The 19,432-nt window shown below is 48.8% G+C and overlaps 1 protein-coding gene across 1 annotated transcript in view; it reads right to left on the bottom strand.

Annotated features, from left to right (window-relative positions):
- Positions 1-19,432, bottom strand: part of LARP1B (La ribonucleoprotein 1B) — a 109,621-nt gene that overhangs the window by 11,913 nt on the left and 78,276 nt on the right. The window contains exons 17-18 of the mRNA XM_040418437.1: positions 1,652-1,761; positions 1,352-1,479 (exon numbers count right to left, since the gene is read on the bottom strand). Of these exons, the coding sequence (XP_040274371.1) occupies positions 1,352-1,479; positions 1,652-1,761 (238 nt within the window). The remainder of the gene's footprint in view (positions 1-1,351; positions 1,480-1,651; positions 1,762-19,432) is intronic.

Below are 19,432 nucleotides of genomic sequence, written 5' to 3'. Positions count from 1 at the left end.
TCCCTGCTGTTAGTCTGGGTCTCATGGGATCTGCCTCCTGCATAGAGACAGCCTTGAGCCGGCGCAATGTGCTGCTGTTAGTAGCGCTTACGAGGTTGCCGGCTTCATGGCTGTGGGAGGCGATCCCCATTCACTGCTAGGTAGGAGGAGCATGGGCTTCAAATGGTTTCAATTTTGGCGGCTGTCATAGTGCCGAAGCGCTGCCCCAAGTGAGAGAGGGGGAGCGCGCATATGAGTTTCAATATACACTGGTCTAAGGCTGCTCAGTTTTTAGGTGGTTACAGGGTGGGCTCCTGATGATGCCTTCTGTAGAAACGCGTTGAGCCAGAGACACACAGGGGTCTGTAACTTTGTTTAGAGCAGTTTAATAACATTTAGAGCCGGCAGATTAGTCTCTTTACTGTGTGGTCTGCAACGGCTGCTCAACAGCTGGTGGCACCAGCGTGAGTGTTCTAGTAGGGCGAGTCTGTTTCTCTCCCCCCCCGCCTGTGTTTTGAATGGCACAGGGGCACTGTGTGCATGGGGGACGTGTGTTAGAGGGTTGCAGACCACACTGTTGATACTATTGGGTGACATGACCTATCATATCTAATAGGACTGTTGTTCACCTTTTAGTTACTAATACAGGGGTGGAATTCAGAGAGTGTTGTTTTCTTGGGTCACACCCATTGTGTGGCCCTCTTACTGCTTTCTTCCCCTGTTATACATTGTGCTATTTTTCCCCCTTCCCCTTTTTAAAAGTGCATATTTAAGCAATTCCTCTTTTTAGAATATTTCAATGACATACAATAGGGTTGCATACTTGGTGAATAAAACGTTATAAATCTGTAATTGAGGCTCAATTTCAATTCTACATTAACCAGTATGTTTTAGGAATGTGGGAGGAAAAAATTTGCGATCCCCACTCAGCAGGGGCAGCACAATTAGTACTGCGCCTAACAGCATTCTAGGGAGGTGACAGATTCACTTCAATTTCCCAACTAGTGATAGGCAAATTGACTTATCTCCTCAACAAGAGTTCTTCACCTGCAAGGGGCTGTCCCCGCTGCTGAAAAAACTCCCCCTGCAGCTTGACAGGGCCGGGCAAGATGTCCAACCCTGTTAATCAAGTTCTTCAGCATTGCGGATAGCCTCTTGCAGGTGAAGACGAATCGATTCGCTCATCTCTATTTCCCAACCTAACTAAAAATCTCCAGTATCTGTTAGTACCGACATATATTACAGAACAAGGCGCTTAATTGTCCAAAATAATTCTGGAAATCCATGTTTTTAACATATTGCCATGATATCAAGTATACAGTATGATGTGAATATTTTATGAATACGCCCACAATAAGAACAGTTCACTTACATCAACTCTGAAGTCTTCCAGTCTCTTGAACTTGCTCAGATGATTCTGTAATGTAGGGTTTACAGACACATTTTTGGTTTGAGCATATTTGAGGAACGCCCAAAATTTCTCTAACCCATATAGCTGACCTATTAAAATAGAAATAAAACTAATGTAAGGCACACTGAATAAATGTTCTTAAACTGTGCTGTCATTAGATTTTTGTAAGATATAGATATATTCTGGATTATAAATGTTCTATTGAAATATGGCACACACATTGCAAATAGTTGAATTAAGAATCAAAGCTCAGATTATTACCAGTTTCATAATCTTTCAGAGTCTCCTCTTGAAAATCCTTGAATATGTCTGGTCTGAATTTCTTTTCCAGTCCGTAGCTATAAAATCTGAACAGGCACTCCAGCCCATACCTGTATGCAGGAGAAAAGTATTAATCTGAAACACATTCTGAATGATCCTATAAACTGAGAAAAGATCTAGCACTGTATGGCTCTAGGCCACCATATAACAAGATCATCAAAGCAACCTAAAAGTAGCAATCATGCTAATGGCACAGTCGCTACAAAAAGTATGGAGCTTTGCCTGGTAAACAGTGACGGGGACATGGTGTTTTTTCAAAACCGGTGACAGGTAGGATTGCTTAGACTAGGACACCCAGCTATTGAATATTGATGGTCTAAAGAAAGTTCATCTGTGTTGAATCCTCCTAAAATTCATTAGCTACATTAACATAACTGCTAACACCATGGTATCTTCTACATGATGCTGTTTTATGAAGATAGGGAACACCGGTATTATGGGTATTTTTCACCAGCGTTTCCAGACCTACACCGTACACGTATGGCACTCTGATTGGGCAGGTATAGAAACTGCACCCGCTCGATCAGCAGCCTTTCTCCTCATCAAGCCATATACAATAGAAAAAAAAAATACACATATATTAGGTATCACCGTGTCCATAATGATCAGTTCTATAAAAATATTAAATTATCTACCCTCTCAGATGAACACCATAAAAGTAATAAAATTGGCACCAAAATAGCCATTTTTCAGTCACTTTGCCTTGCAAAAGTTGAATTAGTCTTACCGGTAATTCCTTTTTTCGCGAATCCTACATGACGGCACCTTACTTTGAGATTATCCTCCTCCTCCAGCCAGGCAGGCACAGGAAGGTTCAAAAGGGCCCGCCTCCTCACTTATCTTCAGTGTCTTCTGGACTTGACAGGCCCTAAACTTACACACTCATTCGTGACCTTCACCAGTGATTCATCTATTCTCAGTTATACATATTAAATCTCATACATATAACTCTAGACTAAATTATTTAATTTCATAACTAGACTCTTTTTTTTTTTTTTTTTTGGGGGGGGAATATAAGCGGTGCCGTCATGGAGGATTCGCGAAAAAGGAATTACCGGTAAGACTAATTCAACTTTTCCCCTCCCCTCCATGACGGCACCTTACTTTGAGAACTAACAGATTAGTCAATTAGGGAGGGACAACTGCTTGTAAAACTTTCCTACCGTAGGATAGGTCTCTTTTAGAATCAATATCTATCCTATAGTGTTTTACAAAGGTATGAGGGTTCGACCAGGTTGCTGCCCTACAGATCTGATCCAAGGAAGCGGATGCTTCTTCCGCCCATGAAGTCGAAACTGCCCTTGTAGAATGAGCCTTGATATTTACCGGGGGTCGTTCCCCTCCTGGGCTCCTGTTTTGATGTCGACGGAACGCTAGCGGCTGCAGAAAAATCTGAAAAAGCGGTTTTTATTTCCTGCTTAATCAGGCACTGCAATTCCTGTTTTAGGGACGGGACTTCTTCCCTAACAATGCTATCAATGCATTTTCCATACAGTTTTTTAGCGTAATTTTCGGGGAGTTTGGCCGAACATACGCGACATCTGGGTATTTTAGTTTTCGGCGATATTTTAGGTTTTACAGAGCTATCTTTGTCACTCTTCCATACAGAAAAAGGGGAAAGATGAGAAAGATTTAATAACAGTGCAAGCAGCATTCCATACTCACAACCTGGATGTCACTCACAGCTACAGGTTGGTCCATAGCTTCCTCCTGATCCATAAGTGCGGATATCTGAGGCAGCAGGAAACTTGCAAACTCTCTGGTCAGAGGCCGACATCCGACTTGACCAGGGCGCCAGTTTTTAAAACTACGTAGGCCGGAAGTCTCCCCAGGACCTCCGACGTCATCCGGCCCGGCAACTCTCCGGCTACCACAATTAGGCCCCCAGATGACGTCACCCGCCGGAGCCGAGAATCTCGGGCAGCAGGCAGCCTAGAAACCGGAAGAACTCCTTTGAGTGTCCGGTTGCCGCGGCTAGTCACTGCGCGCTGGCGCGCGCGAGTTTTGAATATGGAGAGGACCGCGGCAGGCTCCATGGAACGGCCTTACTTGCCCAAGGTAAGACCGTGGCTGGCGCAATGCACCCGCAACTTCGCGATAGCTCCCGACCGGAGCACGAACGTAGCCCTATCTTCCGCCTGGCAGGGACAGGAAGACACTGTAGATAAGTGAGGAGGCGGGCCCTTTTGAACCTTCCTGTCCCTGCCTGGCTGGAGGAGGAGGATAATCTCAAAGTAAGGTGCCGTCATGGAGGGGAGGGGAAAAAGTATAGTAGCGAGCAATCAAAAATTATTATGTACCCCAAAATGGTACCACTGAAAACGTCCACATCCTGAAAAAAATATGAGCCCCTACACAAGACGATGGGCAGAAAAATAAAACAAATTTTGGGTCGCTGTTTTCTGAGAGCCAAAAGATTTTTTGGGAAAAATGCTTTTATTGTGCAAGATTGGAAACAATAAACATATTTGATATTGCTGTGTCCGTAATGACCTGCTATATAAAAATATCATATGATCTACCCAAAATGGTACCAATGAAAACATCAACTAATCCCACAAAAAATTTGCCCCATAGGCAGAAAAATGTAAAAAAAATATGGCTCTCAGAAAATGGCAACACAAAAACTGCATTTTTTGTGTGCAAGATTGCAAAAATGAAAAAAAAAAAAAAAGTTAGACCTACAGATGTGTCATTGCTACCGCTCCCTTATTTTGCAATTCGTTACAAACGCGATTTTATCTCCTCTAGTGTATCAATACACACCAATGCCAGTAGATGGCGGTGTTGAGTTAAAGTACTAGATTAAATCAGTAGTACCGTACTATGTGAATTTCTAGTAGTGTAACTGGATGTACAGAGCAGCATGTGCTGTGTATTAATATCGCTATCCAGCTCCTGATACAGCCCGTAGTCATCCAGACACTGTACAGGAGCCGGGCGCTATAGGGGATGGCAACTGAACAGTCAATCATTAAATAAAAATAAAAAAATGGGTGCACGGAACCGCACAGATCTACAGTACATTGGGGTGGGGAGCCGCAGGTACAGTACTGTACCCCACTGCACCCGACTGTACTGTGCCCCACTGCACCCGACTGTACTGTACTGTCCCCCGCTACGGTCTGTATCAGGAGCCGGATAGCAATATTAATACACAGCAAAATACCAATATCCACAGCAGTTCCAAGCGCCACCTGGTGTGTACTAACCAATTGCACCCTTAGTTTTCTCTAAAGTCTATTACGCGCTTCGGGTTAACAAAGGAAATTAGATATCGTTACACGCTGCTGTGTGTCTGCTATTATGGATCAGCACATCTGTAAAGATGATTATTTACATGATTTAGGCTACTTTCACACTAGCATTTTTACTGGATCCGGCAGGGTTTAGCAAAAACGCTTCAGTTACTGATAATACAACAGTCTGCATCCATTATGAACGGATCCGGTTGTATTATCTTTAACATTGCCAAAACAGATCAGTCATGAACTCCATTGAAAGTCAATGGAGGACAGATCAGTTTTCTATTGTGTCAGATTGGGTAAAAAAAAAATTTATGGAGCCAAAACGGAAGCATTTTTTTCCGGTTTTGATAGCCTGACTTAATACAGGAAAATGCTAGTGTGAAAGTAGCCTTACCCCATCAGATGAACGTCGCTAAGAAAATAAAACATTCTTTTGTCACTTTGCCTTACAAAAAGCATAATAGCGAGCAATCAAAAAGTACTATGTACCCCAAAATGGTATCAATGAAAAAGTGAACTCATCCCGCCAAAAAAAGAAGCTCTACATAACATGATTGGAAGAAAAATATAAAAAACATGGCTCTCAGAAAATGGCAACAAACAGGATTTTTTTTTGTGTAAAAGTGGCAAAACAAAATATATAAAATTGGTATCCCAGTAATCGTACTGACCAGCAGAATAAAGGTAACATGTCACTTTTCCGGCACTGTGTTCACCCCAATAACAAAACCCAAAAATCTATGGCAGAGTGGCCCCCTTTTCTTTATCTCGTTTCCCAAAAAGCTAAAAAAAAAGCGATCCAAAAGTTGTATGTACCCCAAAATAGAACCAATTATGAAGCTCAGTTAAGAGAAAAATAAAATGTATGGTTGTCAGAAAAAGGAGATTTTTTGTGAAACTCACCTGTAAATTCTTTTTCTCTTCTTTTCCATTGGGGGACACAGACCATGGGTATAGCTTAGAGGTATTAGTAGGAGGGACACTATGCAAATATAAAAGAGAGCTCCTCCTCCTCGGGCTATACCCCCCAAGCTCCACCAGGAGGAAGTCAGACATTGCAAAAGCAGTAGGAGAAAAGAAAAAGATAATGGAAACCATCGAACCAAAGCCCATGAGGTCCACCACAAACGAACTGAACCCCTCCTGCAACAGGCAGAATGGGTGGGAGCTGTGTCCCCTAATGGAAAATACTAGAAAAAGATTTTACAGGCGAGTTTCACAAAAAAAAAAAAAAAAAAAAAATCCTTTTCTCGTACATTCCATTGGGGGACACAGACCATGGGACGTCCCAAAGCAGTCCATGGGGTGGGAAAAAACATCAGCACCACCAGGAGGAACGTCCAACGGTCAAACAGGAACCACAGCCTGCAAAACCCTGCGGCCCAAGACAGTGATCAGCATCAGCCGAAGCCAGTGAATGCAACTGATAAAACTTCGTAAAAGTATGTAAGGACGACCAGGTGGCCGCCTTACCCAGCTGAGACGCAGAGGCCTGATTGCGCCTTGCCCAGGAAGCTCCCACCCTAGTGGAGTGAGCGGTAATCCGAGCCGGGGGAACCCTACCACGAGCGCGATAAGCCACGGAGATAGTCGAACGGATCCATCGCGCCAGTGACCTTGGAGGCCGCCAGACCCTTACGAGGTCCCTCGGGAATCACAAAGAGGGAGTCTGAACGGCGGACGGAGGCGGTAGCTGTCAGATACACCTTCAGGGCTCGGACGACATCCAGGGAATGGAGAGCGCGTTCCTTGGGGTTTGCCGGAGAAGGACAAAAAGAGGGCAGGACAAGATCCTCGTTAAGGTGGAATGGAGAGACCACCTTGAGCAAAAAGGAGGGAACCAGACAGAGCACCACCTTATCCTGGTGAAAAAACAGAAAAGTGCGGCTAGCTCAGATACCCGCCTGATGGAAGTTATGGCCACAAGGAAGACCACTTTCCAAGTGAGAAAGGTCAGGGAAACCTCCCTCAGAGGCTCGAAGGGGGCCGTCTGGAGGGTGCGCAGGACCAAGTTGAGATCCCAAGGAGGTAAAGGGGAGACGTACGGAGGAACCGAATGCGCCACCCCCTGAAGAAAGGTCCTCCTCACAAGACCCAGGAGAGCAAGGGACCTCTGAAAAAGGACAGCCAGAGCCGAAACTTGACCCATCAGGGAGCTCAGCGACAGTCCCAACTCGAGACCGGACTGAAAAGAGCACCGTAGGGACGGAAAAACGAAGGGGAGGAAAACCAGAGTTCTCACAAAAGGCAAGGAAGGCCTTCCAGGTACGATAGTAAATCTGGGAAGAAGCCGGCATCCTCGCTATGATCATGGTTCTAAATCAACGAATCTGAGAACCCCTTCTTCAGGATGGCGGTTTCAACAGCCACGCCGTTAAACGAAGCGACTGTAAATTCCGGTGGAAGAGCGGGCCCTGAGACAGTAGATCTTCTCTGTCGGGAAGAGGCCATGGGGCGTCCGCCAGCATCCGAGAACCATGCGTGGCGAGGCCAATCCGGGGCGACGAGAACGGTCGGAATCCCCTCCGCCTCGATCTTGCGTAGAACCTTCGGCAGCAGAGGAAGTGGAGGGAAGACAGAGGAGGCTGAAGTCCCGCCACGGAGACACCAACGCGTCCACCCCGTACGCCTTCGGATCCCGGGCGCGAGCCAGGAACACCAGGAGCTTGTTGTTGAGTCTGGACGCCATCAGGTCCACATCTGGACGGCCCCACCGGCGGCAGACGTCTTTGAATACATCCGGATGCAGAGACCACTCGCACTCCGCTGTCCAGTTGTCTACTCCTGGAATGTATACCGCTGACAACACCGGAACGTGAGACTCCGCCCACAGCAGAATTCTCCTCACTTCCTGCATCACTGCCAGGCTGCGGGTCCCGCCTTGATGGTTGATGTAAGCCACAGCCGTGGCATTGTCCGACTGAATCCTTACCGGGCGGCCGGCCAGGAGAGGAGTCCAATGGGAGAGGGAGTGGAAAATCGCTCTCAGCTCCAGGATGTTGATCGGGAGGCGAGATTCCGCCGCCGACCAAACCCCCTGAACCGTGTGGGACAGGAGAACGCCGCCCCAACCCCGGAGGCTGGCATCGGTGGTGACGATCGTCCAGGAGAACGGGAGGAAAGATCTTCCTGACGTCAGGTTCATAGGGGACAGCCACCAAGGAAGAGCCGCCCGAACCCGCTGAGACAGGCGGATGCGAGCGTCCAGAGAGGTCTTGTCCCAGAGGGCAAGGATCTCATGTTGCAGCAAACGAGTGTGAAACTGGGCATATGGAACGGCCTCGAAAGAGGCTACCATAAGGCCCAGGACCCGCATGCACTCCCGTATGGAGAGACATGGGGAGCGCAGCAGGTGCGACACTGCCCCCTGGATCTGGGAGGACTTGGAGACTGGAAGAAACACTCTGGCGGCCGAGGTATCCAAAACCATCCCCAGGAAGGAGAGCTTCTGGGACGGGAGGAGAGAGGATTTTGGGAAGTTGATCAGCCAGCTGAACTGTTCCAGAGTCTGAACAGTGATCCTGACGCTGTCCTCGGCCTGCGGAAGCGAGGGGGCCCTTTATCAGGATGTCGTCCAGGTAGGGCAGCAAAGGAATGCCCCTGGTGCCAAGAAGCGCCATGAGTGGCGCTAGGATCTTGGTAAAGACCCGAGGGGCGGTCGCTAACCCGAAAGGAAGGGGCGACAAACTGAAAGTTGAAGCGCAGGAATCGTTGGTGAGATTCTGCAATCGGGACATGCAGATAGGCGTCCTGGATGTCTACGGCTGCGAGGAACTCCCCTGGAAGAAGAGAAACAATAACAGAGCAGAGGGATTCCATTCGAAACCTCCGCACCCGTAGAAACTTGTTGAGCAGCTTTAGATCCAGGATCGGACGCACCGACCCCTCCTTCTTTGGGACCACGAACAGGTTTGAATAGAAACCTGTGCCCTGTCCCTCTGGGGGAACTGGTGTAATAACGCCCAGGTCCAGAAGGGAGGAAACTGCCATCAAGAGGTCCGAGGCTCAGGCCGGATCCCCCGGAACGCGAGAAGGGAAAAAACGTTCCGGCGGTCTGGACGCGAATTCTATCTTGTAACCTGATGTTACAATTTCTAGAGCCCATGCGTCCTGAACATGAGCCCTCCAAACCTGCTGAAAAGAGAGCAGGCGGCCCCCCACCACGAGGGGTGGGGGCGCTCCTTCATGCGGAAGACTGCTTGGGAGCAGCGGGGCGGGACGACTGTGCCCTCTGGCGCAAGGAAGGCTGGGGCTTGAAGGAGGGCTTCTTGCAGGAGTCCTGAGACCCCCCAGCGGAGAAAGCAGACGACGTCCTACTGGACGAGAAGCGGCAAAAGGACTGGTACCGGGAGCCGGAGGACCTGGTCCAAAAAATGCGCTTGGACCTGGGTTGGGGAAGATGAGTGCTCTTGCCCCCAGTGGCGGCAGAGATAAACTCGTCCAGCTGAGCCCCAAAAAGTCAAGAACCCCCAAAGGGGAGATTAGCAAGGGAGCGTTTGGAAGAGGCGTCAGCATCCCACACCTTTAACCAGACCTCTCTGCGCTGAATTACAAAGAGGGCTGAAATGCGGGCAGAGGGAAGCAATGTCATGGAAGCTTCGCAAAGGAACTTGGAAGCCTGAGACATCTGGAGAACCAAATCCAGTGTGTCAGCAGACGCATCTTGTTCCGCCAGGTCTTGGTGGTGGCGATGTAACCACACACCGAAAGGGCTCTGGCCACCCATGCTGAGGCAAAAGCAGGCCGCAGGGACGTGCCTGCCAGTGAGAAAATGGACTTGGAAAGAGAGTCTATGCGCCTGTCTACAGGGTCCTGCAAAGAGGAGCCGTCTAAGACAGGGAGGGCCGTGTTCTTGGCTAATCTGGCCACTGGACACACCTTAGGGGGAGAAGACCACTTCTCCACACTGTCAGCCGGAAAAGGATAAAGCATATCCATGCGTTTGGTGGCAGAGAACTTTTGATTAGGACTGTCCCAGGCCCTGGATATGACCGCGGAAAATTCCTCATGGACAGGAAACGCAGCAGCTTCCGGCTTCTTGGGCGGGAAAAGGGCGAACTCCCGACTAGTGGAAGGAGGAGAATCCCCTTGGAGGTTAAAGGTGTCACGGACAACCGCCACTAAGTCAGCCACCATGGTGGAAAGCTTAGGCGAGGGGTCCCGTTCCATGACCTCGTCCGAGCCGGACAATCCCCCCCCCCCCCAGGGAGCGCAAGTCTGAAGGGGGAGAGTCGTCCAAACGCGCCTCTAGACGAGGGGGGGAAACTGAGTCATCCGAGGAGGGATGCTGCCGCTCACGCTGCCTCTTAGTAGTCAGGCGACCTCTGCGGTTACCACTGAGAGGAGATTGAGTGGTTGGCGCCACAGGATTGGAAACTGCCATACGTTCCATAAAGGACATGGCTGCCTTGGCGACTAAGGTCAAATCAGCGGCCGCGCTGGACAAGGCAGATGCCCAAGCGGAACCGCAGGCTCCGTAGGGACAGGAGGGGAACTGGACTGGGCAAGGGAAGGAGGAGGAGGAGAGGGATGATCCTGTTCAGGGGCAGGGCAGGAGGCACAGATATCAGAGACTGAATGTGGCAGAAGACCCTTCATACAGGACCCCATTGGGGTCTGAGAAGAGGTCTTGGCAGATTTGAGGGGGGCCCCAGGCTTAGGCATGATGGCAACCACAACCCGATGTAAAATAAAAAAGGGCTAAACAATCCTACCACCCTGGCAACACACAGACATCCACCAGAGGAGCAGAGAGCAGCAGGAGCTTCTCAGGAAGCGGAGGAAGGCGCCAGAGCGAAGCGCTGAGGCTCCGCCCCCAGGACGAGTCATAGAAGCGGGAAGGGAGCGCGCGCTTTATGTAAAAAAATGGCCGCCCCCAGTCGTCCGGTGTCTGAAAAGCGGCGCGGCGGGGGTTAAAAGCATCGGAGGCCCTCAGAATAAGCGGGGAGTCCACCGCTGGCTGGGAGCTGCCGGAAAGAAGACTCCGCCCCTAACCGCATCGGCGGTTAATGTCTAAGAGACCCAGCAGGCAGATATCGTGGTATAGTGCCTCCAGGTGCCCCTTCCAGGACGAAAAACACCCATCTCCCAGAATCAGTGTCAGGAGCCAGCCGCCACCAGATCCCAGAAGGGGATGGAGTGCTCTGGATGGAGGACAGCAACAGGTGACCCAGGAGCTGGTGGGATGCCGGAGCTAACAGGTCGAGCCCGGATCCGCTTGTCTTCTTTGGGGGGAAAGAGGAGGCAGCATCCTACAGACGGCGGCGGGCACTCCACGGGGAACCAGGAAAGCGCCATGCTGACCTGTGTCCCCATCTAGAAAGAAAATAACAAAACGGAGTAGCATCACTAAAGTGTCATCCTCCTTCACCAGACACTAAGCAAAGACTGGCTTCCTCCTGGTGGAGCTTGGGGGTATAGCCCGAGGAGGAGGAGCTCTCTTTTATATTTGCATAGTGTCCCTCCTACTAATACCTCTAAGCTATACCCATGGTCTGTGTCCCCCAATGGAATGTACGAGAAATTACGTTACTGGTCTCCATAGGCTGATCAATAGCAACATGGCGCCCGTAAAAAGCCAACATTCCAACAAAATATGCCCTCCAAAAACCATATGGCGCCCCCTTCTATTCTGATCCCTGCCGTGTGCCCAAACAGCAATTTACGACTACATATGGGATGTTGCAGTGTTCAGGAGAAAGTGCTTAACAAAATTTGGGATGATTTTTCTCCAGTTACCCCTTGTGAAAATGAACTGAAGAATTAGATTAATAACTATTGAGGTTTGTTCTGCTGTTAACCCTTGCTGCCTTACAGGGGAAATTTAAAATGTAAAAAGGAAATTTTCCCTCCATTTTCCATTAATTCCTGTAAAGCATGTTTGTAAAATCTGTTTTGAATAACTTGAGGGGTGTAGTTTCTAAAATGTCATTTATGGGTGGTTTCTACTACACAAGCGCCCCCTTCTAAACTGAATTGGTCCATAAAATGGATTTTGAAAATTCTTAAAAATTTGAAAAAATTTTAAAATAAAAAAGGACATTTACAAAATGATGCAAACAAAAAGTAGAAATATGGTGACTTAATTAAGCATTTTGAGGTATCACTACCAGTCAGTCAAATTCAAATTTAGAAAATACTTTTTTTTTAAAAAAAATTTCCATAATTCTTGGGGTTTCTTTTATTATAAATAAAAGGTAAAACATATTGGACTAAAATTTTGCTTTACCATAAAGTTCAATGTGTCATGAAAAAAAAAAAAAACCTCTCAGAATGGCTAGAAATGTCAGACATGCAAAAATAGGCAGGAAGGGGAAAGGGTTAATCATTTCCTTTTCCTTAGGGCGCATGCACACAACCACATGTAATTTGAGGTACACATAAAATATGGATGACGTCCGTGTTGCATCAGTTTTTTTTATTTTTTTTATTGTGGATCCATTACAACAGTGCCTTTTCCTGTCCACAAAACAGACAATAGGACATGCGGAAGCTGCGGAACTGACACAAAGATGCACAGACAGCACATGGTTGGCTGTCCGCATTTTTTGCGGACCCATTAAAATGAATGGGTCCGCATCCAATCGGCAAGACATGTGGATCGAATACGTTTGTGTGCATTCCGCTTTGGTGTCAGTCTGATGAAACTGAGCCAAATGGATCCATTCTGACACACAATGTAAGTCAATAGGGTCGGATCCGTTTTCTATGACACAATCTGGCACAATAGAAAACGGATCCGTCCTCCATTGACTTTCAATGGTGTTCAAGACGGATCCGTCTTGGCCATGTTAAAGATAATACAAACAGATCCGTTCTGAACAGATGCAGACGGTAGTATTATCTGAACCGATCAGTCTGTGCAAATCCATGACTGATCCACACCAAACGCAAGTATGAAAGTAGCCTTAGGCTAGTTCCACACCCGCGGTAAAGCTGTTCGTCAGGCTGTTCTGGCAGGGGAACAGCCTGCTGGAGTTCACCGTATCTGGCCTAGCTAGATACTACTGATCACAGCCTGACCCCAGTGACAATAGTGAGACCGGGCCAATTTCCAGCACAAGCCCCAGGTTTCAGCTGGACAAAAACTGGTGAATCCCTGCCAGATCTCATTGTAGTCAAAGAATCTGGAGGTGAACAGCTGTATCTGGCTAGGCCGGAACAGGTGTTGAACTAGCCTCAATCCCAATTACTCCTCTCTTAGTCCTTTTCTAGTTGGGACACCTTAAAATACACCAAGGGGTTGGGGAGTGCGAGACCACCTGAGATTTTATCTCTGCAAAGTCTCAGCACATTTTACGCGAGCAGACTGGTTACAGAGCGATTCTAGATTCCAAACTGTCACAGGGGACTGCCAACTAGCAGATCATGCAAGGGCAGAACATAGCAGAAGGTACAATAGTGGTATAGTAATGCAGTTGTCGGAATATGTAACTGTGGTACAACAGGTATGAGTGTACATCAGCACTACCGGAAAAGTCGCCCAGAATACACCAGGATAAGTACCCAGAGATCGCTGGACCACACAGAAGCCTCAACACACATCCTTTCACACATGTAGCTTTCAGCCCGGAGATGTTCAATGTCGAGTGTGTTCTCACTACAGAGGTCCAGGTCCCTAGGCAAAGGGCAGGAACTTTAGGCATGGCCATTGTGATTTTTTGGGAACATTTACTGCTGTTTTCACACATGACTCAGAGTTAGTTCTAGGGCTCTGGGAAGAAAGTCTGGGTAAAGTCCGGGGCAGAGATTGCGGATGTTTGCGTTCACACACAGCCCCTCCAGGTAAACTCCAGAAAATGTCTAGATTCCACTGTAAATGGGGCTCTAGTGTAGTCAAAGGATGTTTCATGATGTCACCAGTGTGGGAGGAGTCAAACCAGAAAGAAGCCGACTCTACAGTGAGTACTGAATTGTACACTAACTTTTTATTTTTATAAAAGATAATAATGTGTAGGATGCCTGCAGGATAATGTGTTTGTGGATCTACTGTGCATGTAGCAGTGCCCTGTGTGTAGCAGCGCTGTGTGTGTATACCTACTGTGCATGTATCAGTGCTTTGTGTATAGTGTGTGCACCTCAAGGCTATGTGTATATTTACATAACATCATGGCCATGGAGAGGGTAAAAGAATACTTTGAAAAATTGGATTTTTTGTACTCACCGTAAAATCCTTTTCTCGTAGTAGGCATTGGGGGACACAGCACCATGGGTATACGTCCAACTACCACTAGGAGGCACTAGACACAAAAAAAAGTGTTGGCTCCTCCCAGGTGGGCTATACCCTCTCCACAGGCACGAGGCTATTCAGTTTGTACCCAAAGCAGTAGTAGAGAGAAGAAAAGCAAGGAACCAACAACTCCCGTACCGGGAAAGATCAAGAGACCAGCCCGGAGAAGCGGAAGTAAAAACATAGGGTGGGATCTGTGTCCCCCAATGCCTACGACGAGAAAAGGATTTTACAGTGTAAATCCAATTTTCTCATGCATGGCATTGGGGGACACAGCACTATGGGACGTCCCAAAGCAGTCCCCGAGGGTGGGAAAAGAACAGCCATGCCACCGGTTGGGCATACAGGTGCAGTAGAACCATGTGACCCAACAGGAAAAAACATGGAATGGGCAAGAGGTTCCATAACAAGGAAGAAACCTCAAGGAAGAAGCAGTGAAGACTGCCAGCACCCCGGGACAAATGCCTGGAAGAAATTCCCAAATGCAAGAAGGCAAAAGGGAACACAGAGCTCAGCCAAGGGTAGGAAAAAAAATTAGGACAGCACCGCGTGTTGGAACTACCTAACGCTCTAAATTGTCTGAGACCCAAAGAGCAAAAAAACCTGTGGCCAACCTCTGACAGGCCAGGGGAGAAAGGAAACAGGGAAGCACTGGAAGCCAAACGAGTGAGGGAAGCCATAGCAAGGCTCACATGTGAAGGGAGCAGGTCTCCCCTCACCGCAAGGCAGGTGATGAAGTTAAGCACCCTATTGAAAGGTGAAAACCGCCAACCCTTAGAGAAGGAGAGGTTTGTAGGTAAAGGCCAGGAAAAGAGAATGATAAGACCTGCGTCCCAAAAACAGGAGACAAGGCTCGAGCCTCTGAAAACAAGATATCACTGTGAAGCGTAAGACCAGAGGAAACTCTGGGCATATGAAGTATCAGGGAAAAAAGGAACCAGATACAGGCCCAGGAAATCTCAGCAGGGACACACTGGACTGAGAGACATGGGAGTAGAAGGAGAGTACTCCAAACAGCCTAAGGCTACTTTCACACTAGCGTTCGGGGCTCCGCTTGTGAGTTCCGTTTGAAGGGGCTCACAAGTGGCCCCGAACGGATCCGTCCAGCCCTAATGCATTCTGAATGGATGCAGATCCGCTCAGATTGCATCAGTCTGGCTCCGTTTGTCCTCCGCTCCGCTCAGCAGGCGAACACCTGAACGCAGCTTGCAGCGTTCAGGTGTCCGCCTGGCCGTGCGGAGGCAAACGGATCCGTCCAGACTTACAATGTAAGTCAATGGGGACGGAGCCGTTTGAAGTTGACACAGTATGGCTCAATTTTCAAACGGATCCGTCTCCCATTGACTTTCAATGTAAAGTCAAAACGGATCCGTTTGCATTATCATGAACAAAAAAAAAAAAAAATTTTTTTTTTTTTTTTTGTGTTCATGGTAATGCAAACGGATCCGTTCTAAATGGATCTAAGCGTTTGCATTATAGGTGCGGATCCGTCTGGGCACATACCAGACGGATCCGACCTAAACGCAGGTGTGAAAGTAGCCTAAGGAGGAAACGTTCTACAACAGGAGGAGGTCCCTCCCGAAGGAGACCATACGGCAGAATTGCAAACCGTAGCACTAAATCACTCAATACCAGGTACTTGACGTGGGAGGATGGGAAAAGAGACACGAATCCCAAGAGGACCACAAGGCTATTGGAATTCATAAAGGGATCAATCAACCCAGATTAGAACCCGGGGGCAGAAAGCACCCAGTAATACAGAAACTGTATGGGCCACAGATTGCACCATAGGGCACAGCACTTGGGGTACTACAAACACACGCCTAAAATATAGGTAAAGTGGCTGCATGTTGCCTTCTAAGGAGAGTGGAAACATAGCCACAGCATCTGGGAATGCGACAGCATTTGGAGGGTACAGGTACTCAACCTGTAAAGTAGAAATACGGCTGTGTAGTGCCGAGATACGACCAGACAGGTGTAATGGGTACAGCATCTGGAGAGGTACTACATTTAAGATCGGAGCAATGTGGCCGCATGGTGCACCCTAGAACCAGAGAGGTGCAACAGCTACCGCGTTAGCAATGGTACCTATATTCTGCCCAGGAAGGGGAAAATAGGGCCACACGGTACCACAAAGAACAAGACAGGTGCACACTACAATCAGGTAGGTGCAATGTCAACTGAAGGAGGCCCTCTATTTCGCCTGAAAAAAAAAGGGGAAACCGGGCAGCATAGTACACCATAGAGCCAGACAGGTGTAACGGCTGCAGCATCAGAGACGGTGCAGGAACTCTACCTATGAAGGGAGTAAGATGGTTGTTTGGTGCACACTATGATGAGGTAGGTGCAATGGCCACAGTAATTGGAGGAGGCCTCAATATCTCGTCCGGTAAGGGAGAGAAAATGCCACATGGTACACCATAAAGCTAGACAGGAGTAACAGCTACAGCATCCGGAGATGGTGCAGGTACTCTACCTATGAAGGGATCAAGGTGGCAGCTTGGTGCCGACTAGAACCAGACAGGGGCAATTCTACGGCAATTGAAAGTGGCCTCTATATCTCGCCCGTAGGGAGAAATGTTGCCGCATGGAACACAATAGAGCCTGCCAGGGGTATTGGCTACAGCATCTGGAGATGGTGTAGGTACTCTACCTATGAAGGGAGCAAAGTGGCTGGGAACAGACAGGTGCAATTGCTATGGCAATTGAAGGCGGCCTGTATATCTCGCCCGGAAGGGAGAAATTGTGCCGCATGGAACACCATAGAGCCAGCCAGGGGTATTGGCTACAGCATCTGGAGATGGTGTAGGTACTCTACCTATGAAAGGAGCAGGGCGGCTGGAAACAGACAGATATAATTGCTTTTTACTTACCAACCTACAGGAGGCGTTTGCCTGAGCTAACAGCTTGCCTAGAACAGGGACCCCCTGTAATGAGGTAGAGTGGCAAACACCAGCACCAGGATGGGGACCCGGTGGAAACACTCAAATGTGTAGAGCATAGCCCCTGGTATAGGGGAACCAAAAAGGCTTGTCAGGTACAGCCTATGGCAGTGGTGCAGGTACCCCCCCTGTTAAGGAGAAGGCGTACGTACCAGACACCACGTAGGCGACTCAGTATGCTAAACACGGGGACGGCTGCCTTATCTGTGCGGTTGAATACCTGTGCAGTCAGGGGAGCGCCATCCGAAAATCCACTAGAGGTGATACCAACCCTGGGTAGGAGAGGTTCCTCCGTGCACGTTAGTCTTGACCTCCCAGAGGGCTTCTGTATGGAGGAAGACCGCCTGATGCTCTGTTCCGAGGGAACCGGTGCAGAGGTGTCCCCAGAGGCAACGGATGGGGTGACAGGAAAGGATTAGTCACCAGCCTCAGGCCTGTCCTGGGGAGGACCCGAAGATGCCGAGGAGGGGTGGAACCCTGTTGAGACCACCCGAGGTTGTACTGTGAGCTACCCCTTGCTGGACCCGGTATCTGAGCGTGCCCCATCTGCAGGGAGGACCCTGGGAGGGCAGAGGTGGCCGCAATTTGGGTAGGTAGCGGTCCAGTGACTCCGCCAGGGATTGGGAGAGTCGGACAAGGTTCCCATGGCTTTGACAGGGAGGGTGCCCATTCAGGGGGGGACCTACATAAAAGGATTGGTCAGGGGACACGATGGGGTCTGGGAAGAGGTACTGCACACAAGCAGGGACAGGCTGACAGCATGGCAACCTTCGTAGACAGCGGACGCACGTGAAACACGTGGCGATCCGAGGAGAGGCTGGGAGAGGAGACCCTCAGAGCAGCCAGCAGAGGCTGTCTTATCTGGACCCGGATGCCATGTTCCCAAAAGAGGTGCTGCAGCAGCTATAGGGGTGATCAGGAGGGCTGCAGGAGAAATGAAGCAATTGAGGGGGGGGGGGGGGGGTTAGAAAAGCCCGGGAAGCAAGGAGGAGGGGCCTAGCAGGCCCAAAAGCCGGGACCTCGATTTATGAGGCGGCCGGGAATGGAGCGGGCGGAACGAATCGAGGGCTCTCCGGACCCACAAAACTAGGTGAGGAGGGGAGAAGTGACGCCTGGGGATCAGGGCAAACTGAGCACCTGGGAGCCGGGAACGGGCCATGGAAGATGAGGCCTAGTCCCGGCAGAAGCCGGGGACTAAAGTAGCAGGGAAGGCCGGGGAGAAGACTGTGTGGCCAAGGAGGAGAGAAAAACCAACCAAGGGGGAAACAAGAATATAACCCCCCCCCCCCCCAAAGAAAAAAAGAAAAAAAAGGGGGGTTGTCTTGGAAGATGGAGGCTTCCCAGGACCCCTGGCTAAGGTGGATCCAACCCCCCTGGCCACAGGAGGGAACCTAACCCTGGGGCAGGGACACAGGGACAGGGGAATATACTCACCGTTCGATGTCTTCGGGCGCCGCAGGGTCACCCCTTCGGCAGACTCAACACGGGAACCGTGGGAATGCCAGCCGGGGACTGGGTGACCGGCGATGGTACCGAAGGCTACCAGGGGGGGGCAACTAAAGTGGAACACGATGGAGCCCCAGCCTGCAGCAGGTATAACGGTGGAGATCACAGAGACCTGCAGAAGAGAAAAAAATAATAAAAATAAAAATAATAAAAAAGCAGCAGGACCTGCAAAAAAAAAGCAGGACAGGTCTGCCTCCTACGGACACTAGACTAAAACTGAATAGCCTCGTGCCTGTGGAGAGGGTATAGCCCACCTGGGAGGAGTCAACACTTTGTGTCTAGTGCCTCCTAGTGGTAGTTGGACGTATACCCATGGTGCTGTGTCCCCCAATGCCATGCACGAGAAAACACCATAAAACAGAATATAGCTGAACAAGCACATCAAGACGCTACAGAACAATACAAGAGAAGCATAGGACACGAGACATTTATTCAGCTAGCTATGTTTAATGAGGTGAACACCTCAATGGTCAGAAGGGGACTGAAGATGAATAAGTTTGCAAACATTGAATATATCCTATATAATAAATGCTGTTGTAACTTGTGTTTGCTTTTGCATGATGGCTACTGCCGAAATGTACCTATGCATTTACAGTGGTGCTTGGAAGTTTGTGAACCCTTCAGAATTTTCTATATTTCTGCAAAAATTTGACCTAAAACTACACCAGATTTTCCAGCGTCCCAAAAGTAGATAACAAAATCAAGTCAAAAATATTAGACCTGGTCATTTATTTATTAAAGGTGTTGTCCAGGCTTTTATTATTGATGACCTATGCTCAGGATAGGTCATCAATAT

The sequence above is a fragment of the Bufo bufo genome, chromosome 2 (assembly GCF_905171765.1).
Source record: "Bufo bufo chromosome 2, aBufBuf1.1, whole genome shotgun sequence".
NCBI lineage: Eukaryota > Metazoa > Chordata > Amphibia > Anura > Bufonidae > Bufo > Bufo bufo.
The sequence above is the reverse complement of the archived record's forward strand: the minus strand, read 5'-3'. Positions and strand labels throughout refer to the sequence as shown.